At 45.0% G+C, this 25935-nt stretch overlaps 1 protein-coding gene across 3 annotated transcripts in view; it reads left to right on the forward strand.

Annotated features, from left to right (window-relative positions):
- Nucleotides 1–25935, forward strand: part of Dgkh (diacylglycerol kinase eta) — a 171402-nt gene that overhangs the window by 7067 nt on the left and 138400 nt on the right. For all 3 annotated transcript variants that reach the window (XM_057785776.1, XM_057785777.1, XM_057785775.1), the window contains exon 2: nucleotides 1316–1510. In XM_057785776.1, coding sequence (XP_057641759.1) covers nucleotides 1316–1510 — 195 coding nt within the window. The remainder of the gene's footprint in view (nucleotides 1–1315; nucleotides 1511–25935) is intronic.

Genomic DNA, 25935 nt, shown 5'->3' on the forward strand with positions numbered 1-25935 from the left:
TCTTGGGCTTAAGGTTGCACCTAGAGGAAAACAACACCCCCAGAGTCTTAGTTTCAAGGAACTTTCAAGGTCACGGTCAATTGATAAATAGGAAAGGAATCTAGAGGACAGGGGCTATAAAGTTTGCTCTGTCAAGGAGAGCCCCCGGGGTAGGCTAGGGACTTCTACTTACAAGGGCGTGAAGTTCTCTTTGATTGACAGCAGGAAACTTGTCATTTTAGTGTCTTCCCCTCAGCCTTCCCCCACCAACTTTGGAGGTTGAGTGTGCATTCTGTGCAGGAAGGTTGCTCTGCCCGCTGCTACCCTGAAGCAGCTAGCTAGGGACGCCTCCAGAGGTGAGGTGAAGCTACAGCCTGTGGATCCCCTCTCCTAGGACTCTCTCTCTCTCTCTCTCGCTATATATATGTATGTATATATACATATCTATATATGTACTTTTTTTCTTAGTACATTGTTGACATTGTTGAATGCATTCTTCCAGGCATTCTGGATAAGCGCTTTAGCTTAGACATTTATTTCAGTATAGTGTCGTGTTGGGCTGCGTGTCCTCTCTTGTTTCTGCGCTCTCTCCACGCCCTTCCCAGCTTCCTGTTAGCCAAAGGGAATCGCTCTTTCTGAACGAAAAGTTCCCAGAGCAGAGCTGAACCTCCCGGAAAATGCTCTTCTCTTCCGTGTGCGCCGGATGGGGGTGGGTCCTAAGCTAAACAGGGTAGAGGAGGACCCAAACTCCCTGGCAGAAGCAGGAGAGGTAAGATCCCTGTAGTGGTGCCCAGGCTCCGGAGATACAGTCCATATCCCGGGCAGAGGGAACTTTTACTTAGCTGGAACGATGCCACAAGGCCCGAGTGTGTGGAGATTAGGGGTCCAGGGGTGCACCTATGGGCATAGGAGGAGGCTCCATGTTCCCTTTTTCCTTCGGAGCCTTCCCCACACTCCTGCAGTCTAGAACGAGGGGAAGAGCATCTCCACCGCGCCTGACCTGCTGTTGCGCTCCTGCCCGATTCTGCCCCATATTCCCTCTAGGCCCTCAGACCCTAGAAGGAGTAGGTTGTCCAAGCCTCATTGCGACCTTCATCCTCTCATTCCGGTGCTGGTGGTGTCGTGGGTCAGCAACCCCAGAACATCCCAAGTCTGGGTGCGCAGGCGTGAGCCTCGCCCAGAGGAACCCGCGGACTCGGCAGGGGCCGTGTGTGGTCCCCGGTCCCCGGAGCCCTGCGGCCAGGAAGATGGCGCCAGCTAGGCGCGGGGCTTGAATTCTCGGGAAGAGCCCAGCAGTTGACCACAGCCCCTCGGGGCACTGTTGTGTACCCCACAGGAACCGGAGAGGATGGCCGGAGCGGGCAGCCAGCACCACCCTCCGGGAGTCGCGGGAGTCGCGGCTGCTGGGGCCGGCACCGTTTCCCCCACTGCTGCGGGACCAGGAGAGGATTCTTCCGACAGTGAAGCTGAGCAGGAGGGACCCCAGAAGCTGATCCGCAAAGTATCCACCTCTGGACAGATCCGGACCAAGGTAAGGCTGAGATGAGGGCCTGCAGGAGAGCTGTGGGTGGAGGGAGCAGGAGCACCGGGGAGATCCCGGGATCCAGGATCCGGAGGAGGGGCGCGGGGGCGCGGCCTGGACGAGGCGGAGCCTTGTTTGGGGCGGGACCGGCGCCCGGGATTCCTGCCTGGGGTTTGGAGACTTCCAGGGTGTGTTCCAGAAAGCTCGCCTAGCAGTCAGAGCTAGTGGCTTGGCGGCAGCACGTAGAAAGTTGAAGCCCCGCTGCGAGTTCCCACTTAGGGAACTGAAATAGGGAGTTTGGATTTTTCACTCTGCCGCCGCTTGCGCTGGAAGTCCTGTGGAGCCTGTCTTGCGCTCGCTTCGTTGCGTTCCTATCCACAGCAGGCTGCTTGCTCCTCTCTGGGAGCAACTTGAGAGAGTAGATTGGTCAGTTTCTCTGGTGCGCCTTGCCTACAGGCTGACTAAGCTTCTATGTTCCAGGTTCCCACAAAGTACAAAACTCAGATTGCATATCCACGGTGGTTCTTCACCAGCTACCTCTTCAGGCTATGTGCAGGATGGTTTGTGTGGTGCTTTTGTGGAGTTGTTTGACCATTTCAAAGTTGAGTTTTCATTTGATGATGAACATACACAAGGCAGGGGCTGCTGGGAATTAACTGATTTATATATTCTGAAGTTTAACTTAGTTTCAAAGTCTTCACACCTAGGCTGTTGTCAGGGAGGGACTTAGAGGAGGAATTTGAGTAGGGAACCCATTAAATCATTGGATGCTCCCCCTTCGGTAACATATTTGCAAAAGTTAATTTATTCAGCAGTTATTTTCATGTAAACCAGCTTCCTAAGGCTTGTACATGGAAATGGTTTTACTGTATGCCCGTGGCTTAGTGTTCTAGTGTCAGTTGACTTCCGACATGGAGGAGATGCGCACACCACAGTGGCTCTAAAGATGCAGGTTTACCAAGGAGTCAAGGGTTGCTTCCAATCGATGTTTACTCTCTCATCTTGGAATTGCTTTTAATAGAGATGATTCTGGAGTTTTATAGCACTTGCAGTGTTTTGGGATTTAGAGTATTTTTCAAAGATTAAAGCCAACCAGTATAGAGACTTTACTAACAATGATTTTAACGTTTGAAATCTTAATCTAAAAAAATTCCATAAAATTGGGTTAATGAGAAAAATGGCACATCATACACTTATATGAAATGGCCAAAATTTCATGCATATTCATATCAAGTTTATGCCATTGAAAAGAAAATTTAGGAATGGTTATAAACTGAACTGAGTAAGTAAAGTTAAACAACAAACTTGTTGGGAAGTACTACTAAAATTTGTGAGTTTAATGAACTTAAGTCATAGCTAAGATTGCATTGTTTAATTTTGGGATAAAACATTTTTATGAAGACTAAAATAGATGTAAAAAGCATTTTTTTTTTGTTTTCTGTTTAACTTTCTGATAAATATCTGCCACAATTATGGCTAATTATCAAGCTTTGGGATACTGCCTCTGATTAATTCATTCATAATAGAGTTACTAACTATGCATCAAAAAATCTGCATTTTATATTTACTCATATGTTAATATTTATATAAAATGTTTCCAAATACAAACATCTGAGGCTGGAGCAGTAAGTTGACAAGACTCGTGGGCCTCAGACTGGACCATGTGCCGTAAGCTTCATCTCTGGGGTTCTTAGACCATACACTGCTTCTGAGGGAAGAAGATGAGGTCAGTGGGAGACGTAATGCAAGCAGAACGAATAAAGGTAACAGTGGGTATTATCCGGATAAGAAGAGAAGCACCCTTATAAAAATGTAGATATTTCCTCATCTTCTCCACAGGGTGTAAGATGGGAGAGGCTGGAGGAGAGGTTCAGGCCCCAGATCTAGCTCAATGCTCAGTAGTTTTGGAGACAGCGCTAACAGTTCTTGCTCATGCCTCTTGAAGATGCATCAAAACCCACTAAGTAAGATGGGTTAGGAGTATCATTAGTGCCTTTAGTTCTGCATTCTCACCCTTATACACACATACATGTTTACTTACTGATGTAAATATGCTCCTGATCGAGTTTGTCTGTGTAGGTAGACAGGGCCTATAGCTGAGTATGTTGTCCATAGAAACTGAAGATATCTCAGGGGTGGGGAGATGGCTCAGTGTGTGAAGTGCTTGCTGTATCCCTGGTACCCATGCGCCTTTGTTATTTTTCTGTTGCTGTGATGAAAAATGGTGATCAAGACAGCTTATAGAGGTTTGTTTGGGCTTTTAGTTGTGGAGGTGTAAGACCTCATCATGGTGGGGAAGTGTGGCAGCAAGGGACAAGCATGGCAGCCGGGACAGGAATCAGTTACATGCTGAACTGAAAGTGTAAAGCAGAGAGAGTGAATTGAAAGTGGGTTGGAGCTTTAAACTCTCAAACCCTGTCCCCAGTGACGTTCTTCCTCCAGAAAGGCCAGACCTCCTAATAAACCTCCTCAAACAAAGCCACCACAGCTGAGGACTGCCAAGTGTTTAAATCCTTCAGACTCTGGGGACATTCCCATTTAGATCACGGCACCATGAAAACAGCCACACGCTAGAGAGGCTGGCTCAGCCAGTCAAGGCCAATCAAGTTCGAGGTTCAGTGAGCAACCCTGTCTCAAAATTTAAAGAGCAAAGTGATTAAAGAAGACATCTGACCTTGACCTCCTCACATATGTACACATCCACACAGATACCGTTCCATGTATGACTGCATAGTTATTAAGTACATGTTATGTGCACCATTCAAACACGGCTAACAGTAACTTCTATTCTCACTGGGATCCTCAGGACCATGAAACTGTTGGGCAGGCAGGTTAGAGTGAAGAAGAGTACTTTGGGCTGGGGAAGTCGCTCATTGGTAGAGTGCTACCAGCATGCATAAAGTCCTGGGTTCGATTCCCAGCACTGCATAGAAACAAGCTGTGTTGGCAGACATCTGTAATTCCAGCACTCCGGAGATGGAGGCAGGGAGAACAGGAATTCAAGGTTACCCTCGTTTACATAGGGAGTTCCAGGCCGACCTGGGCTACCTGAGACCTGTCTCAAAATCTAGCAAACAAAAAAGCCTGAAGTTTAAGTAAATAACCTCATTTGAAGTGTCCTTGTTCTAAATACTTTTTAACATTTTAAATGATTTGCTTGTTAAAATGGACATTAAGTTACTTGAGACATTAGAAAAGTTATTTAGATAATTTTCTTAATTCACAAAGCCATACAGACTGGCAGTTGGTATGCTAACTACAGTACTTAGGAGGCTGAGGCAGGAGGATGGTAAATTTGACTAAGGCTTGGCCTACGCTGTCTCAAAACAACAACGTATGTGCATCTAGTCAGACATGCTGACTGGCACAAGGGACTCTACAGCGACAGGAAATTGTGCGGCAGTGATGGATCATTGCCATGAAAACCAGCTTGGGTGGCATAGTGAGACCCTCTCTCAAAAAGTAAGTACAAGGAAAATATCACTATCTTTTTATATTCGTAGATATTCATATATATATATATATATAAGAATATTGTATATAAGTATATATACTGCACATATAAATAGATACCTATTTCTAAAACTTCGAATGGGGCTATTCTATAACGGTCTTCTGTCTATTTACTTCATTCTAGTGACGACAGGTCCTTCAGTTGAGCTGCACAAATTGCTCTCAGCAGTTCAAAATTGGCAAAGGGTAGCGAGTTTCATTTGGTTGACTTAACATGGTATGTGATCATGTAATTAGTTTTTGTGGAAGAAAATGGGTAGTTTTAGGACAGCACGCTATTCTCAGCGTTTTTGTTTTTGTAGTGGCCATGCTGACATTTTAAATAAAGACTAGGACGGTGTGTGTGTGTGTGCAAACATGTGTGTCTGAGAGAGAGCGAGAGGCGAGAGATAGAGAGAGAGAGCGAGAGAGCGAGAGAGCGAGAGAGCGAGAGAGCGAGAGAGAGAGAGAGAGAGAGAGAGAGAGGTGTGCTAAAGATGGAACCCAGAGCCTCACACGTTTGCCCTGCCCCAGCCCAAGAGGAAGAATGAACTTTAAAGGGGAGTAGGTTCAACAGTGGTCTCCTCTGTCTCTGAGCCTCCCCGCCCCCCCGCCGTTGCATATATGGTTTTTGTTCTCTTTTTGTCTTCCATTTTCCTCCATGGTTTCTTAGTACATCTCCTGTCATCTCTACTGTTTCCCTTGCATCTTTTCTCCCTGGCAGCTGAGTAGAACTTCAGATAGTTAGATCTAGGTTCCCATGTGCTAGGCAGGTAATTTTGTATTCAACTTAATTTCCCGAGGGCAAATGGGTCTGCAGCAGTGAAACTGATGTTGGTGTAAAAAAGCCAAAAGGCAGCAGTAAGGTTGCTTTCTTCTCTGGTTTCTTCTGCTGCCTCTTTCCCCTTCCGTAGTGTTCCTGTGGGCTGGAGTCATTGAGATGCGGTGCTGTAGTGCCTTTCACAGGTGCTGACAATGAGACGGTCTGAAATGACATGCATAAACTCCAAACAGGTTTTGAACAGGAAGAAGACCGTGTGTGCCTTTTGTTGGTGTTCGAGTGCAGTAATCTTTGCTTTTGCATCAATGGCTGGAGGTTGCCACACAGTGGTGCAAACACAAGAAAAGTGTCTCAGTGAGTTTTAGCTGCTGAATTGTCACGGCCAAGGTCAGAAAGCTTTGTCAGAAATACCTCCTGGTTAGGTAATTGGGTTTACATTTTGTTTGGCATTTATATTTATTCATATATTAATTCCTATATGTTAGTCTGTAAATTTGGCAAAACTGTACCTAAACACAGAATATAGTCTGATGAGTATCGTGGTTTTAATTTATCAGGAAAACTCATCACAAATAAACTCTGTAGCTTTATGATGAGGCAGTTTGGATTTTTGTTTTTCTTTGCTTTATGAGATACGGTTTCTGCAATTAAAACATTATTGTCTGATGTGATGGATGCCTTTAATCCCAGCACTCAGAAGGCAGAGGCAGGTGGATCTCTGAATTTGAGGCCAGCCTGGTCTACAGAGTGAGCTCCAGGACAGCCAGAGATATACAGAGAAACCTTGTCTTGAAAAAAAAAAGTCCACAGACAGGTTGCGTGGAGGCAAAGAGGAACATCTGTGTTTTGACCCTCTGGAGTAGAACTCTGCCTACTTTTCTAAAGATCTAAGCACTAAAGATTTTAAGTTTTGGGCTATTAGAACTCCTTCAGAATTCCTCAGCTCTGAGAGCGATGGACCAGGGAGGGAGGTGGAGGAGGGCTGGACTGATGTTGTTCAGAGGGTACAAAATTTTAGTCAGACTGATTGGGTAAAGTCTGGATTATAGAATAAATTCTATTGTAACTATCATGGTAGTTATACTTAATAACAGTTATAAATTGAAATTTGCTATAAGTTAGAGAAAGTTTAAATGTTTTCACTACAAAAATGCAGAGTTTATGGTAAGAAGTCTAATTCAATCATTGCACACTGTTGTGCTTATGAAACATCATCACTTAACATAAATATGAAACATCATATAATTTAACATAAATATATGCTATTTATGCTTTTTTTTCGTGGTGTTGTGATTGAACCCAGGGCCTAGAGCACGCTAGCTGTCCTAGTTAGTGTTACTCTTGCTGTGGTGGAACACGGTGATTAAAGAAAGTTGGGGAGGAAAGGTTTATCTGTCTTATGTTTCTACATCCATAGCCCATCACTGAAGGAAGTCAGGACAGGAACTCAAGCAGGGCAGGAACCTGGAGGCAGGAGCTGATACAGAGGCCATGGAGGGGTGCTGTCCACTGGCTCGCTCCCCTTGGCTTGCTCAGCCTGCTTTTCCATAGAACCCAGGACCAGCAACCCAGGAATGACTACAATGGGCTGGGCCCTTCCACACCAATCACTAATTAAGAAAACGCTCTACTGGCTTGCCTGTGAACCCAGTCTTACGGAGGCATTTTCTCATTTGGGGCTCCCTCCTCTCAGATGACTCTAGCGTGTGTCAGGTTGACATAAGATTAACCAGCACACTAGGTAAGCAATTGCTCACTGAGATGAGCTCATAGCTACCTGTCCTTGCTTTTTTTTCTAGTTTGGTTGGAGATAGGGTTTCCCTAAATTGCCCATCTGATCTTCCTCTTGTAGGCCTCTGGTCTCAGCCTCCAGAGCAGCTGGGACTATAGTCACGAGTCACCATGGTCATCTTATAATTTTTAGCATACTATTGTATTAATTCTTTGAGAATTTGATACAGGGCGTTTTCATCATATTCACCCCGTCTTCCCCATATTTCTTGCCAGATCCACAGCTCCTCCTCCTCCATCATCTACCATGTGTAGTGTGTGCTGACCATTTACTCAAATATGATGGGCCTTCCATAGGAGTAGCGAGACCTACCAGGGGCCGCACCCTTAAACTGATTTTCCATTGTCAGTATCAGTTTACAATTGTTGTCAGCAATACCTTAATAAAGAAAAAGGACAGCAGAAACAACCAGCCTGTCCACTGCGCCCGGTAGTGGCCTCTGCCACTGAAGCATGAATCGGTGTTGAGGAAACTCGAGTGAGCGAGTTTGTGCTCCAATGAAACTTCATTTCAGGATCTGGAATTTGAAAATTTAACATTCTTGGATTTAAAAATAGTCCTTTAAGAAAACCCAACCTGTTTCAATATGTAAAACCCTCTCTCAGTTGTTGGCTGTATAGAAATCAAGTGTTCAGCAGGATGTGGCTGACGGGATGGTCTGTGGCGGTTGTCGTCTGAGGCTGGTCTCTGCCGTAGAAGATTGAGATGCTGTTGTCTGGCTTCCAGAGCCCTGCAGATTACAGCATTGCTAAATATCAGCATCTAACGCACCAAATAAAGCTAAATTTCAATCCATTTGAAAAAAAAGAAATCTCATCTTTGTAGAACATTTTATTTTTAGCTTGGTTTGCGTCTTTGCTTCCATTTTAATGTGAACTAAATTTAGCCTGGAAACTCTGACTCCTGGTACAGTAATATATAGTATAACAGCGTTCTTTCCATTTTGATTACAAGTCGAACATGATAGCCCGTTATTAAAGATAAAAGACATAAATAATTTACTGAACCTTTACATATAGTTTAAGATGTGTTGCTTCAGTGTATCTAAATTTAGAAGTCTTTTGCTTAGTTGAAGGTTTCGTGTTTGCTCTAAGGGTGGGTGGGAGAGAGGTCTGGGAAAGCGCTGGGCTCCCGTTGGTGTAGCTCTGATGCTGGATTTGTGGGACTTCACTTCCTTAGGAACTGTGTTCACGAGGGAAGGTTTTAACTAAAGAGAGTGTGTTTTACATCTCAGAATAGACTTTGAAAAAGACTGTAACATGTTAGTACATTACAGTCGCCCTTGACAAACGTGGTTTCCCTTTGGCTCTTTAGCTATTTGAGACACGTTTATGTTCAGTCATGTGACTTAAGATGGCCAGTTATTATTGGTTGCAGCTTTGATTTAGAATTAAATGTACTCTTTTTTAATGCTGTTTTTCACAGTTTTTTTGGGGGGGGTTTATTTGTTTTTGGTTTTCTTTTTGTTTTTAAGACAGAGTCTCACTCTGTAGCCCAGGCTACACGAAGCTCTAACTTTCAGCCACCCTCCTACCTCGCCTTCTGAGGACTTAGATGACAGGAGCGAGTGGCCTTCCCCAGCTATTGAGTCCTTAAAAAGTATTTTTATTTTTAATTATGTCTATAAGTATATGTCTGTGTTTGGATAAGTGCACTTGAGTACAGATGCCCAAGGAGGCCAGAAGACGGCATCAGATCCCCTGGAGTTGAAGTCCAGGCAGCTGTGAGCCACCTAATGTTGGCGATAGGAGTTGAACTCAGTCCCTCTGCAAGGGCACTGTGCCCTCTCAACTGTGGAGCAACTCTCTAGCCTGTATTTATTTATTTGCTTCTCTCTCTCTCTCTCTCTCTCTCTCTCTTCCCTCCCCTCCCTCCCCCTCCCTCCTCCTCCCTCCCCCCCTCCTTCCCTCCCTTTCTCCCTCCCTCCCTCTTTCCTTCTTTTCTATGAACATAAGCAGTAACAATCCCTTTCCCACCTTTGGGTATTATGATGCTGTTTGGAAGACTGTAGCTCTTACTTTGTATCAAGAAGACCTGATTAACTTTATCCTGTGGAGGTGGAATAGCTATGGACTCCCAGACCACCACCATTGAATTTGGTATCACTGATTGTTTAAAAATGAGCATTGTAGCCAGGCGGTGGTGGCGCACGCCTTTAATCCCAGCACTCGGGAGGCAGAGGCAGGCGGATCTCTGGGAGTTTGAGGCCAGCCTGGTCTACAAGAGCTAGTTCCGGGACAGGCACCAAAGCTACAGAGAAACCCTGTCTCGAAAAACCAAAAAAAAAAAAAAAAAATGAGCATTGTGGTTCATGCCTGTAATTTTAGCACTTGGTAGGCAGAGACTGGAGAACTGCTGTGAGTTCCTGACTAGCTTGGGCTACAGAATGATGTCTTTCAAGAAAGAACAGAAAATATTCTCATTCTAGAACTGGGTTCGTGGGTGCCTGTTTCGCTGTGGTGTGTCATGTGTGGTGGAGATGTGTCTTATTGTTACATACGTGTCTTATTGTTACATACGTGTCTTATTGCTACATATGTGTCGATATTAGAATATTGCAGTTTTAAGTGGCATGGGAGTTCGTGCTACTGATCCAAGTCAAAATGGCGTGCCTGCTCAGGAACAGACTCCTGTACATTTTCTTTTCTAGATAAAATCGTCGGGCGGTAAAAACAGGCCTCCAAAACCTGTCATTTTTCATTCCTTACCTAGTTAAAAATAAATTTTGCTCATATTTTTCCAAAAATATATCTTAATAGGCCAAGTGGAAAATTACTTCATATGATTCTTTTAAGCTGTACTGTGACCTTTTAAAAATACCGTCCCACCTTACAGGAGTGAAACTGAGCTTTCTTTGAAAACCTGTGCAAAAAGTTAGGTACCTAGAAACATTTTCCTCTAAATTAATATGTCTGAGGATAAAAAAAAAAACAGCCAAAATGATTCAGTGATTTTTATTAATTTTAATTCGAATTCATGGGCATTTCAGCTGAACTATTTAAATCTGAAATTACATTTTAGAAGTTTACTCATGGTTAATCAATAAAAACCAGGATTCGTTTGTAAAAAGGTATTATAAAATCTAAACCGTGGTGAGAGATAGGATCACAGATTTAACATATTAATAATGGCAGGGGTGGGATGAAAGAGAAAGAAAGGAGGAAGGAGAAAAGAAGAGAGGTGGGGGAAGCCAGGCGCCTACTACAGGCCCTCATGCCTGCAAGCTGTCCCTGAATTCTGCCTCGCCAGGAGAGCCAGCCGCGGGAGCTCCCTGCACCACGGTCGTCAGAGCTCAAGTGTCAGGAACTTTGAAGTCTTGCTCTTCCATTAATCCAGCAGTTTAATTTTAGTATCAGACTCAGATTTGTTCATTTGAAAATTTAGTAATTTACCCAACTGTTAAATAAGGCCATTTGACCTGTTGTGGTGGTGCACGCCTTTAAGCCCAGAATGCAGGAGGCCGAGGCAGGCGGATCTCTACGACTTCAAGGTCGGCCTGGTCTACAATCAGGCCTACACAGCGAGATCCTCTCTCAAAAAGCAAAATAAAACAAAAAGGTCACCTTCTTTGAAGACAAAATACTAGGTAGTAGCTGTGTGTTTTCAGCTATGCAGAAAAGTGAGGCAGGAGGATGGAGGCATGAGGCCAGGGGATTTAGGTCAGTATGAAGAATGTAACAAGACCCATCTCCTCAAAAAAAAAAAAAAATAGCCCAAACGACACCCCTCCATCCCTAAAACAACAATAACAAAAAATTGAGACATGCAGGCTGTGCAGTGTGTGTGTGTGTGTGTGTCTGTGTCTGTGTCTGTCTGTGTGTGCGCGTGTGTGCTAACCCAGGATGGCTTGGAAATGGTGACTATTTTACCCCTGCTTCTAGAGTGCCGGGATTACAGGCACGAGCCACCACGTTGATTTGACAATTTCTGTGCTGTGCATCACCTGTGTATGCCTTCTGTTTTTAATCTTTTGTCATGCCTCTGTTCATGAACTCTGAAAATATAGCAGTTCAGGTACCGAGGTCGGTGCCAGGGATAAACCCGGAAGCCAGATAGACACTATCAGTGCAGGGAGAATTTATGAGCCTACAAACCTGTTCAGTGCATGTCGTATGTGAAGACGAGAAGTACTACAGGAATTGAAGCAGCACTAACGGGCTGTAGTGGGAAGAGCTGAGGAGGAGGTGTCTACCGGGAGGTGATGTTCAGAAGAGCCCTGGATACCAGAGGGGCAGCGGCTGTGCGGGTGATGAGGTCGGTGGGACTGAAGGACGCTGTGGGAAGCACGTGAAAGTCAGAAGGGAGTGAACAGAGTAACAATAAGATACCCGCAGGAGGTCTTACATGGGCGCTACACATTGGATGGTCTTTTAAATTTTATGTCTGTGTGTGCACTCACAGAGAGGCGGAAACATTGAGTTGTAAGAGAACATTCTAGGGCAGAAAAGAAAGGATGGATGAGAAATACATCGCCCTAGAGCTCTAGAGCGCAGTGAAGTGATGAGCGCTGTAGAGGTACCCGGGTGGCAGAGGCCGTCCGGGCGGTGTTTCTGTCATGTCAGACTCTGTCCAGAGCGAGGCAGGGGTGTCCTGAACGTGTGCCTGTGCCCTTCTGCCCACGTTCTGTTTCTCTCACTGATTTATTTTTGTGTACCTTTATATTCTACTCTGTAAAATACGGCTGGGTGACTGAGAGATTAGGTAAGAGAGAGAGAATGCGTGTGGAGCAGGCCAAGCGCTCAGTTAAAGAGAATCGTAAATTTGCTATCAAGAAAGTTAGTGGGAAAAAGCCTTCCAGAAGATCTTTTGGGGATGGGGACAGGACAAGCCATGTGTTCTCTCTCACGGGCATTCCCGTACCACTGGTGAGGGATGAAGCAAGGTGTTCTCATTACCTATATCCTAACAAATGCAGAAGAAGTCCTGGTACCATCCTCCCCTGGATGAATATAAACCCAAACTTCAGCTTAGTGACAGCTGTGTCATGGGGATCTAAGTGAGACATTTTTGGTCTTGGGTAACTTCATGCACAAAGGTCTCAGTAATTCTTACTCCTTTGGCTTTTTTGAGATAAGGTCGCAAAAGCCTTTAAGTCCTGGTCCTTTCTGCCTCCAGCTCACAAGTACTAGGATTACAGGTGTGCACGTCCACCTTCCAAATTATTTCTGAAGTTTGAGTAAGTATCGGGAATTTCGAATAATTCTTTTTTTAAACTGGGTTCTGATACAGCACTCGGCTACCTCGTGTTTATCCACTTACTCCTGTGCAGTCTAAATGGTATGGGCTGGATGTTATGTTAGTGTGCAGAGGAAAACCTGACAGTTCTTGGTGGCTTTCATTAAAAGAAAAATGATGAGGCCCTTCTACAGCAGTGTGGGAAGCATGTTTATACAGTTTTACAGTGGATACGTTTTGGCACTGTTGTGAGAATATGTTGATACCATGAGCCCCTGAATCGTTTTTGTGTTACTATAATGTGTGTGAATTTTTCTCTTTTCTTTCTTCTTATCCTTCCTTCCTCCCTCCTTCCTTTTTATTTTTTATTTATTTATGTTTTATTATTTTTAGTTCTATGAACTTAGCAAGCAGAAAGAACAGAGGATGCAGAGAAAAGCTTTGAGGTCACAACTGGCACTGTGGCACTACCCAGCAGGCTGTAAGGCCGGGGTTCCTGGAGCATTGTGTGTGGGAGGGTTGCTGAATAACGGAAAAGTTGGAGGTCAGTGGGTGGGGCTGAGCACAGGCTTCTGCAACACTGCCCTTGACTGCTTAGCACCTTGGAGCATATAATTAGGTCGCAGATGCAAGTTGTTACCTTTCTGTAGACGGAGTCCAGTGGGTGTTCTAAGTAGCAAGTTTGATCTTGAGAATAAAGTCAGTATTTAAACTCTAGAACACAGTAGAGACATGAATTGGGGAGGTTGGAGAGGGTTTGGAGGTCAAGTGAAACCAGTCTTTAAGAAAAAAGATTTCTTTTAAATTTTATTTTTATTGTGCGTGTGTGTGTGTGTGTGTGTGTGTGTGTGCGCGCGCGCGCGCGTGTACGTGCGTGCTCAGGTGCTTGTGGAGGTATCATCCCTTGGAACCAGAGTTACAGATGGTTGTGCGATCCCTGACTTGAGTGCTGTGACCTGAATTTGGTTTCTCTGCAAGAGCAGTAGTGCCCAGACCACTGAGCCACCTCTTCAATCTGAAAACAGGATTTTTCTGTTGTTGTTTTTCGAGACAGAATTTCTCTGTGTAGCCTTGGCTGACTTCGGACTCACAGAGATCCTCCTACCTCTGCCTCCTGAGTGCTAAGATTAAAGGCGTGCACCACAACCGCCTTGCCATTTTTTTTTTTTTTTTTTAAAAAGAAGTGAAGCTACATGAACCAGAGGACCGTCCAGTTGAAAGGAAGAGGAGCTGCAACAGAGAGAAGACAGGGAGTCTTGCAAACAGGTTGAGATAGTCCTGTCTAGGAGCCATCAGCTGAGTCTCAGCATGAGGTGGATGGGGGAAGAGATACTCCCAGAAGTCCTCTGATGGTTTTGATTTTCTCAGCAAAGTAGGTAGCTAAGTTATCAATGACAATCAAGGTGGACGAGACGATAGTGGGGATGTGGAGAGTGGGGAAGGCTAGGAGATAGTTGATCTGGGGGAAAATCCTTGGCTTGAAGAGTGGAAGTCAAGGGGCTGGGGAATGCAGTGTGAGGGCAGTGCCCAGGAATGTAGGCACTGTCAGCCTGGCATGGGACCCTGATCAGCTGTAGGCACAGAGTAAATGGAGGGCTTTAGTAGACAGGGTTGCATGTGCGTTGTCTAGGCGTGGCCAGGTGAGAGGTGATGGGAAGACTAGAGGGGACGTCCCACAAATGGGAGGGTCCAGGAGTAAGCTCTGGAAGTCATGCTGGACCCGAGAGGCTGAGACAGCAAAGCAGTGGGAGAGAGGGATTAGACGTGGGGTGAGGCACAAGAATTAAACACCGGTTACACAAATTAAAACAGAAAGAAGATGAAAGACTGTTAAAAGAAACTGTACAGCTTCATTTAGATATGGCTCGGAGATGCATTAATATAGGTTTGGCTGGGAGAAATCCCCAGATTATGCATGTGAAGTTTGGTATACCTCCTTTTGGAAAAATCTGAAGAACAGTTTACCTAGATTGAAAGCGAAAGTTTCTGCAAACAAATCTAGTTTGTAACTCAAAAAATACATACAAAACCCTGAAGTGATGCTAGTGGGTTCTGGTTCCGATGGTGTTCGTGCACGCACCTGAGCTTACTGTGGAGCCCACGATGGTCTCAGACTCGTTTCTTCTTGTCGCCCAAGGGGCAAGATTACAGGCACGCACCACCACTCTCAGCTCTGCTTCCAGTGCTTACTGGGCAAACTGCATAGCGTCTGAAAGGCCCAGTCTCCCCACAGGAAGCCCTAGTAGGCTGTTGTGGGGTATGAGATAAAACCCTCTGCTCATGCCTGGCACACAGTAGATGCCAGTAGCAGGTTCAGGAATCTTGAAGTGAATGGCACTTTCCACAGGAAGGTGCCCCCTATCTTAAGGACACAGCAGACTGGGCTATAATGAAATCCTCACAGTCATGGGGAAAGAATTCTTGCTGTGTCTCTGAGAAGCCAGAAAACCGGGAGTTTTGTTTGTAAACCTGTTTTGTAGATTGGGTCTCATCTGAAGAGTAGACAGATTTTTTTTTTTACAGATGTAGTTAATATTAATATTCCACAGAAAGAAGAAAAGAATGTTGAAGGCGATCAAACCTGTCTGTAGTAGCAAACACTGTCTGCCTTCTCATCCATTCTGTCACAGCGGTCCTAAGATCCTCAGTCGTAACCATCCGAGCAGTCATGACCCTTCTTGTAAAGCAGAAGACACTCTTGCTTGTTGCCTCTGCTCATTCCTTTTGTGGAGTGGGGAGGGGAGTAGATAAATGGGGGGGGGTCACTAGGTGGCATTAGTTTCTAAGACTCTTTGTGTGAAGTAATCCCGGGGCTGGACCAAGTAGGGCCACACAGGCACTTGGCTTCCTTGAGCAGCAGGAGGGAGAGGAGATGGTGGATCTGGGAAGCCTCTGAGGGAGATGTTTCCTGGAAGATGCTTGGGCGAGAGAAAAAGCCTGGGGTCCCATGTGAGTCAGAGTGAAAGCTAGTGGATTCTGTTCTTCGTCTGATTACCTACAGGCTGGTGAAGTCAGGGTAACTTAGTACAGTGTAAACATGTGACATGCTAAGCACTAAAAGTCCATGCATATAGAACAGAAGCATTAATTATAAGACCCCCTGTCTTAGGGTCACTATTGTGATGAAACAGCAGAGCCGAAAGCAACTTGGGAAGGAAAGGGCTTAAGTTTGTGCCTCTACAACACACTCCATCACGGAGGGAAACCAGCCCAGAGACCCAAACAGGGCAGGGACTAATACAGAGGCCGTGGATGAGGGCTGCTTCCTGGCTTGTTTCCCATGACTTTCTCAGCTTGCTTTCTGATAGCACCCAAGACCACCAGCCCAGGAGTGTACCCACACACAGTGGACTGGACTTCTGTTGTAATGGGGCAGCTTGTTGGTTCCTGGCTGCTCAGCCCCGAAATAATCACACAGAAACTATATTATTTGCAATACTGTTTGGCCAATAGCTTAAGCATATTTCTGGCTAACTCTTATATCTTAATTTAACTCATTTATATTAATGTGTGTATCGCCACGAGAGTGTGGCTTACCAGGAAAAGTTCTGTCTTTGGCGGGGCTACATGGCTTCTCTCTGATTCTGCCTTCTTCCCAGCATTCAGTTTAGTTTTCCCCACCTAGCTCTGTTCTACCCTGTCAGGCCAAAGCCAGTTTTCTTTATTCATTAATGGTAATCACAGCATACAGAGGGGAATCCCACATCAGGCATCCCCCATCAATCATTAACTAGGAAAATGGCCTACAAGCTTGCCTACAGCCTGATCTTCTGGAAACATTTTCTCAGTTGAGGTTCCCTCTTAGGTGACTCTTGCTTGTGTCAAGTTAACAAACTACCTGGCTCCCCCACCCCCCACCCAAAAGGAATAACTCAAGCGTGTATTGATGGATATTGAATAGATAAAACGTGGTAGGTAATGCATCCAGTAGGATATCACTCAGACTCATACAGGAAGGAAATTCTGATTTATACTACATTGTGGATGAACCTTGAGGACATTAGACTGAGTGATATAACCCGATCGGGAAGGAAGAGCAAGTGAGGTCAAAATCATAGACACAGAAAGAATGGTGGCTGTTGGGCTTGGGGACAGCATGGTGGTGGGGAATTGTTAAATGGGTTTCACATGCATGATTCAAGAGTTCTGTGATGGATGGCTATGATGGCAGCCCAACAACATACTTAGTGCCCCTGAACTGCATAGTTACTGATGGCTAAGATGTTAAATTTTGTTACATGTATTTTCCCATAATTAAAAATACTGGGGCTTGCCCAGTAGGCTGGACAGCTGGCCAGTACTTGGGAGTCTTCTGTCCCCGCCTCCCAGTGCTGGTATTACAGATGCAGGCTACAGTGCCTTACTGCTGTGGAGGCGGCTGCTGCTGCTTCTGCTCCTTCTGATCCTTCTGCTCCTTCTGCTTCTGCTTCTTCTGCTTTTTCTGCTTCTGTTTCTTCTGCTTCTGCAGCTTCTCCTTTTTCTGCTTCTGCTTCTTCTTCTTCTGCCTTTTCTGCTTCTGCTTCTTCTGCTTTTTCTGCTTCTGCTCCTGCTTCTTCTGCTTCTGCAGCTTCTCCTTTTTCTGTTTCTGCTTCTTCTGCTTCTTCTGCCTTTTCTGCTTCTGCAGCTTCTCCTTTTTCTGCTTCTGCTTCTGCTCCTGCTTCTTCTGCTTCTGCTTCTTCTGCTTCTTTTGCTTTTTTCTGCTTCTGCTTCTTCTTCCTCTTCCTCCTCCTCTTCCTTCTCCTCCTCTTCTTCCTCCTCCTCTTTTTTCTTCTCCTTCTCTTCTTCTTTCTCCTCCTTCCTCTTCCTTGTCTTCATTATTATTATTGTTATTATTATATTATCATTATAATTTTTGAGACATGGTCTCATTATGTAGCCCTGGATGGCCTAGAAATCACTATATAGGCCAGGATGGCCTCATGCTCACAAAGATCTACCTGCTTCTGTCTCCCAGATGTTTATGTGGGTTCTGGGGATACAGTTTAAGTGTTTGTGTTCCAGCACCTCACTGATGGAACCATCTCTCCAGTCCCAGAACCATTTATCATTTATTTCTTTATTTTTCTTTGCAAATTCTCATAATTTTTTTGTAGATAACACATTTGTTTTTTTAATAAAAGCTTTAGCTTTTAAATTTGGATATAGTTCATTATATTGCAAAAATGCAAAAAGAAAATTTGAAATTTTACAATCTATTCAAGAGGACAAATTGTCTGTATTAATAAAACATTTAATAATTAGATTGCACAGTACTTCGTATTTCTAGAGGGAGATAAAATATTTTTGTTGCAATAGTAAGAAATGGTGTTAATTGTCCTCTAACACTGTATTAAGTTCTATTTCTTCATGAAAGAAGAACTGAATAATAGTAATTTAGTGTTTGAAAGATTAAAACTTAACGTTTATTTATTGTGCGCAGGAGCTTGCTACAGCCTGCGTGTGGAGGTCAGAGGACAGCTACAGGAGCTGGACTAGGTGATCCCAGGGATTGAACTCGGGTTGTCAAGCTTGGCACCACATGCCTTAGTCCTGTGAACCATCTTGCCGGCCCGAATTCAGTACTTTATAGTTTCTGTAAAAATATAAGAGTAAAGAAGCCAAGTATGGTGGCTCATACCTGAAATCCCAACTCTTAGGGAGTTCTTTAGACTGTTCCAAAGAAAAGATGGTATTGAGATATTTAGAGTTGAAATTAGTCTATATAGCCAGATTTTTTTATTGTGAGTAAAGGATTGAATATTGATAATAGAATCAATAGTTTCTAAAAGAGCATATTAAAATTTACCAGTTATTTGTGGACAGAGCAATCGGACTTATAAATTTAATTTACCTCAAGGTTGATCTATGCTTTAAATGTATGCCCTTTTCTTTATCTCATTTTGTTTTCCTGTATGAATAGGGACCTTGATATAAGGTCGAGAGGACATAGCAAGACATGAGGCTCAGAAGGAGGGGAAATGCCTTTTAAAGTTGTAAAGAGTTGCCAGGCAGTTATGGCCACACATCTTTAATCCTAGCACTTGGGAGGCAGAGCAGGTGAATCTCTGAGTTCGAGGCCAACCTGGTCTATAGAGCTAGTTCCAGGACAGGCTCCATAGCTACTGGGAAACCCTGCCTTGAAAAACCAAATAAATAAATAATTAAATAATTAAATAAATAAATAAAAATTAAAAAAGTAAAAAGTTGGATGAGTCTGCACAGCCTTGGGGGAAGGCAGAGCTCACCTCTCAGTGGTGCTCTCTCCACAGAAGTGGACAGAACGGCGGACGACAGTGACCCCGTGGCTCTCAGCATCATAGCCTTCTTGTGTAGATAAGAGCGCCGCTGGGCTCAGAGGCACAGATTCGCTTATGTGGTTTAAAAGTCAGCTTTCCAGATATAGCCGTGCTCCAGACTCCTCCATCTCTGTCTCTGTGGACTGTGCTGGCCGAGGCCCTCTGGGAAAAAGGATCTGGGGAGAGATAGGTCTCCAGGCTGGTTGTCCTCCGGAGGCAGCGCAGTCAGATCAAAGATCAGGAGTGTCCACAGGGGACAGACCTCTGACGACACATCTCTGCAGAGATACAGCCAACACTCATATGTCCACACACGCTGCGTATGTAGACGACAGAAGAACTTGGCGAGTGTAACAACCACAGGGGTAAGGGTCATCTGGCCGCTGTAGATTCTGGCTAAGCCAAAGTCAGCTAGTGTGACTCTCCCACTCCTTGTCACTAGAATGTTCTCTGGCTCCAGGTCTCTGTGTACTATGCAGTTTTTGTGAAGGAAATCTAGACCTCTTGGTCTCAAGTGGCAAGCCTGGTAGATACACCTTGCCCATATGTGTGTGCTTGTTCTGGTCTGTCTGCTCAAACACTAGGTTCCCTTTGATCTCAGGTAGTTCCGGATGTAACCTCAGACACCCATCAGCCAGACAACTTTGGGGTGCACAGAGCCTCCAGCATCCTCAGTAAGGCCGCATCGTGAGCTGTGAAGGTCGCTACAGCTTCTTTTTTACTGGGACTGACAGAACAAAGTAGCTACGGTGGGGATCGTGTGCCTTGTACGTTGTCTCAACATCTGGCCCATGTGGTGAGACTGCCTTTCTAGAATCAGGGGAGTCTCATACACCTGGCCAAGAGCTGGTGGGACAGCTGTTATCAGGGCCCAGGGATGGGTCCTTGTGGTCCTGCACACCCAGGCTTCTTAACGAAAGGTTTATAATAGAAAGCCTTGGCTATCGGTAGTATCAGATTTATTTGTGTAAAAAGTACTTAGCAATAATGAACTGGTTGGATATTGGTAAAAGCTTATTTGGTAAAAAATGTACTTTCGTATGAGAAATCCCTTTCAGTGAACAGTGTTAGGTGTGTTTCTTAGAAATGGTTCTCTTGCCGGGCGGTGGTGGCGCACGCCTTTAATCCCAGCACTTGGGAGGCAGAGGCAGGCGGATCTCTGTGAGTTCGAGACCAGCCTGGTCTACAGAGCTAGTTCCAGGACAGGCTCCAAAACCACAGAGAAACCCTGTCTCGAAAAACCAAAAAAAAAAAAAAAGAAAAAAAAAAAGAAATGGTTCTCTTGCAGTGGCCGGTTAGCTCAGTTTGTTAGAGCGTGGTGCTGATAGAAATGGTTCTCTGCACAAACCAGTGAAGTGAATTCTGATTTTAGAGATGAAATACATGACCCGGATCAGTGATGGCTTTTCTCTCTCTCTCTCTCTCTCTCTCTCTCTGGATAGTTGTGTGGGATGGGGTAGCTGTATGGAAGTTGGAAGCCAGCGTTGGGTATGTGTCTTCCCTAGTACTTTGCCATCTTATTTTTTTTTTTTTAGATCTGTTGCTGAATCCGGAGCCCAGGCGTCGGCTAGGTTGGCTGGCCAGCAGGCTCTAGGGATCCATGTGTGTCACTACTCTCCTTCTTACCCTAGTATCACTGCACCTGGATTTTGTTGTTGTTATATTATTTTTTATTTGCCTGGGTCTCTTGCCTATATGTGTGTCTGTGCACCGTGTGCATGCAGTGCCTGTGGAGGCCAGAAGAGGACATGTGATTCCTCCGGGGTTATAGACAGTTGTGAGGGTGCTGGGAATCGAATCCAAGTCCTCTGGAAGAGCAGCCAGTACTTTTAACTGCTGAGCCATCCCTTCGGCCTCCATGCCTGGCTTTTTACATGAATCTGAAGCCCCAGGAACTCATGCTTCAACTAAGCCCTGTCTTCTTAGCCCCATCAGGTACCTTTTAGTGCAATTTGCCTGTGTTACTGAATTCAACACAGTATTTACTGGAGTTTTTCATATAATAAAGAATCATGTGGATGTACTTGACATTTGACAGTTAATTGTTCATTCCTGTCTTCCCAACTTGCCATTCCACCCTCTCAGTAAGTAACTGTTGTAACAACACCCTCTGTTGTAACTACAAAATCAGCTCTTGTGCTGTATCGGGCGACCATCTGGGGACATGTTTAAGACGATGAAAAGTTTGTGTTGCCTTAGTGTACACGTTCCTCAGTGAGGTGCTCACGGGGTGTTCCGTGCGCTCCCATCAGTCATTTGTAAACAGGCATCCTTCGTGCCATCACACGGGCTTGATCCCACTTCCCCAATTCTGTGCATTTTGGTAGTGCCCTGCTGTTTCAAATGGCCCCCAGTTTAGTGCTAACAGGGGTCCTGGGTTCCTAAAATCAAGAAGCTGTTGAGGTGTCTTATGGAGAAAAGGTGTTGAAGATGAGGTTGTTTTCCAGGCTTGAGTTACAACACTTTCAGCATGGAGTTCAACGCTCAGGAGTCAAATATATAACTGTTTTCTTTTGAAAAAGCAAAAGCATCTTCAAGCAGAAGCACACATGTGTGAAGGCGTCAGATTGGCGGCAAAGGATTTGGGACGAGGCACTTTCAGGGACTGTTTGCTGTTCTAAGAGAAGCAATTCCCCACTAACTCAGCTTCTGTTCCTTCAGTGACACAGCCACTTAGCACACAACAGTGGCAAATACCGTGAGCCAATGGTTCAGGAAACCACTTGAAAGGGACAGCGTTGTCAAAAGTATTTGTGCTGAAACCCATTACTTCAGAACCTGTCAGTCAGAATAGCACATCAAAAAATCTTCTTGGCAGTCTAGTAAATGTAGTTATTCTTCATTATGTTTGAATGTTCTCATTTTCCATACTGAAAAAAGAATTTTGAAGATAGAACACAGATTTGCTCATTAAGATGGCCCATTTCTCCTCAACATTAAATACACATTTGGCTTTGACGTAACCTGTTTATGTCACAGAGTAGAAAAATGGCTGTTAGCCCAGAAAGTCCAGAAAGGCTTGAGATGACAAGCATATATCATCGTGTGTGCTAGCACCAACATTTTTCATTAGTTCTTAATCATCGGCTTTAATTATTAATTGTTGCTACAACTGATCTAGCTATCAATAATACATTTTTCATTGAGATGTTGGCTTAATGTAAGTGGAGCAACTCTGAGACCAGAAATGCTCGTAGAGGCAGGAGAGGGCAACTTCCTTTGCTTTTTGACAGGCCATTTGATCTCTCCTCCCTGTCCTGATCCTTCTGGTGTCACTGCTTGCTGTGTTTATACAGTAGACTCCCAAGACGGGCTTTAAATATCGAGGCCGTGTTTTTGCTTCTGTGAGTTCCACTTGCTTAATAGCTGCACTGCAAGAAAAACTTTTGCCCTGAGGTGTCCTTTGGAGTTGAGTTTCTATTGGAACAGTTACTAAGTCGGCTTGTTGAGCTGCTGCTGTAGGCTGTGACTGAGGCAGGGGAGTGCAGTGGGTAAGGAAGTGCGGAGGGTAAGGCTGTGGGCTTTATCGTTTGAGAGAGGGAGGACTGCTTTTATGTCGAAGTGTCTTCCAAGTGACCCTGCCCACAAGACTCATCTTTAACGTTAGGGTAATCACTGCGTCTGTCTCAAGGTCCTGGGCGTTTAAATGGCACAGGTGTTTGTAAGCATGGCGAGAACACAGTCTTTCTTGGTCAGTTATGTTTATGCTGAAAGAAAACAGAAGCCGCGCCACAGTAAGTTCAACGTTCAAAATAATCTCAGAGCCTCAGACAAACTTGAATCGTCTGAGTGGGAGAGGAAATGCTTGCCTTTACAAAGAAACATAAGTGGCCTGGCAGTGGTGGCACATGCCTTTAATCCAAGCACTCAAAGGCAGAGGCAGGCGGATCTCTGTGAGTTCGAAGTCAGCCTAGTCTACAGAGTGAATTCAGGACAACTAGTGCTACACACAGAGAAACCCTGTCTTGAAAAGCCAAAAACAAAAAAGAAAAGGAAAGAAACAAAAAGAAAGAATCAGAAGTGTGTCTACTGTCGTAAGCAGCGGCCTCCTGTTAGTTTTGCTTAGATGGGTTCTGAATTTGTCAGATTGTGAGATCTTAGGATGAAGACCGGGGCAGAAGGATGGAGTTTTGGTTATAACCACCATCTTATAGAACACAGATATGGCTTGAGCCAAGGGATTCTTAGGCAGAGGAAAAAGAGCCTTCCTCCAATAAAACACCTTCCCCGTGCAGAGGAAAAACCAAGTTGTGGCTTAGGGATCAAAACCAGCTTTGTTCTCTGTCCGTGAGCACCTGTGCTCACGTGGGCGCCTGCACACTCACAGACACACAGAAGAAACCTGGTGTGCTTACATGGGCGCCTGCACACTCATGGACACAGAGAAGAAACCCGATTATTTTTACAGTTTGTCTCCTGCCGGGTTCTGTTTATTCACCTCGGGTCTGAAATCGTGCAAGCTCCGTTGTGAACAGCCCCCAGCTTTTATCTTTTTCCTTTGACTGCATTAAATAAAGAAAACATTTGCAAAGTTTTTGTTTATCACTACCACACTTAAGGTATCTCTCGAAATGACCGATATTATAGAAGTTCAAAAAGCTGCCCTTGCTGTACCGTGGTGCGTCCAGTACATCTGTGGTTCCTGCGACACGCGATGCCCAGAGGTTACTCTACGTCCGTCTGTCCTAACGCCTCCACCCTCCAAGCAGTCACTCTCATCTCCCGGCATCTTGAACTTACATGTGCTAGAGTTATGGAGATTATGGGCATTTTGCATTTTTACTCTTTGTTGGATTTCATTTTTTTGAAACAAAATCTCCCTGAATGGCTCAGGTTCACCTCAGACTTGGAGCGGCCTTCCCTGTTTGCTGGGATTTTAGGTGTGCGCTTCCATGTCTGGTTTCCTGTCTGCGTCTTAGCTGTTCGCTAGCTGGTGTGTCTGTAAAAGCAGTAGATCTGCTTCTTAGTCAGTGCATAGCTTTGCTTCACCATCCTGTAAAAGCAGAATGAAGGATTTCTAAGTGTATGCCACTCAAAATGGGCATAGTCTGGGCCTCTCTCACAGCTGGAGAGCTACAGTACGTGGGAACTGAGTTGTTTGGGTGTCTAGGGCAGACTGGCCTTTTGCCTCTTGTTTGGGCTTTCTAGGGACAGTACTGCAGATTGAAAGCAGGGCCTTTGCACGTCAGTCAAGCCTTCTGCCATTGGCCCTCCTCACTTCTGCCTCCCATGGATAGGAACTGATGATAGAAGGTGAACTATAGGAACACCTGCAAAAAGCCTCATTTTTCTCTTTTGAAAACGAAGACCGTTAGAGTCCCCCTTCGAGACTGTTCTGTAGACCAAAGGAACCAAGTCTGAGTGAGCTTCTGTCTTCCTGTCTCTTCCGTACTTTTTCCTGCTTTAGGTCAAGTTGGTGCCGTTTGTTATGCTTGCGAATAAATTGACTAGTGGTGTTTGACAGCATGCTAATCCCTCGGACTTGGCAAAACCCTTCGAGTATGAATTTCGAGCTGGCAGATTTGTGGTGGCCACGCTGCCTCATAGCTCCTCACTGCTTGAAAGGGAAAGAATTCTGGAACTCAAATATTTACGTCGTCGCCAAAGCATGTCTCCTGGGGCCGGGGACATCAATGAATATGAGATGCGAGTGTATCAGCGCAATCCATCCCAGGCCTCGCTTCCTCCAGCCTTAGTTGTGCACCTTCGTCAACCTACAAATAAAACACGGTCGTTCTCTTAATTTGCAGATCTTCCCGAGGTCCCTTTGACATCTAGCTCTCAGCAGATATGTCCGCTAGTCAGCGTTGCTGCTCTCAGGTTGTTGAGTCTAGTTAAATGTTATTTATTAATGTCTCCTGGTGGTAGCTGCACCCAGAAACTGAGATTTGAGTGTGGCACAGATGGGGACTCTCTTGAGCCTTGTGCTGTGATGGATGCTCGTCTGTTGATCATAGTTACCATGGCAAGGGCTGGCTGCTACCTGTTTCAGCAGCCTCCTCCCACTCGTTCCTATTTTTGGACCGGCTTCATTTCACAAGCTCATCACCTCCATTCTACAGTGTTACCTCATGCCACCCTGGATTTCTGTACTTCTCACAGAAACCTTTTTTTTTTTTTTTTGAAGGAGCTAAATCTCTTGAGCAATTTTACACGATTTTAAATCTCATGCAATGATAGCTTTTCTGCTCCATGTGGGGCCGCTGGTGTTGCGATTCCACTTTGCATCTGCACTGTCGCTCGCGGTTCTCTTAGAGCCTTGTACGAGGGATTCCAGACTGGTGTTCATAAATACTATGCCAGAAACCTTCTGTCAATGAAGTTCTTAAAAGTTATTTTATAATTAAAAAAAGTCTCAAGACACTGATTTAAAATAAATTAAAAGATGTTCCTTGACCGAGACTGGGGAGAAGGCTTGGTGAGTGACTTGCTTGCTGTGCAAACGCAAGGACCTGAGCTTGGATCTACAGCGACTCACGGTGGGGGGGGGGCGGCGAAATCAGAGGTGTATAGTGTGTTCCTGTAGCCCTAGTGTGTGTGTGGGGGGAAGGAAACAGGCAGATTCTGGGGTCTTGCTGGGCAGTTAACTCTGCTGAAATGGAGAGCTCCAGCATCACAGAATGAGAGACTCTTGACCCCAAATGAAATGTGGAACAACAGAAGACGCTTCATACTGACCTCTGGCCTATAAACACACACACATGCATGCGTGCGTGCACACACACACACACACACCTCATATTGACCTCTGGCCTACACACACACACATGCACACACTCGCATGCACACACGCACACACTCGCATGCACACACGCACACACATGCATTCTGTGCCTCCCCCACACCCCCAAGTTAAATTACTATTTCCATGGTTTGCTGCCTGTGTCACAGATTCCAGGCATGGATAGTAGATAGATCA

This window comes from Chionomys nivalis, chromosome 12, assembly GCF_950005125.1.
Source record: "Chionomys nivalis chromosome 12, mChiNiv1.1, whole genome shotgun sequence".
NCBI classification, from domain to species: Eukaryota; Metazoa; Chordata; class Mammalia; order Rodentia; family Cricetidae; genus Chionomys; species Chionomys nivalis.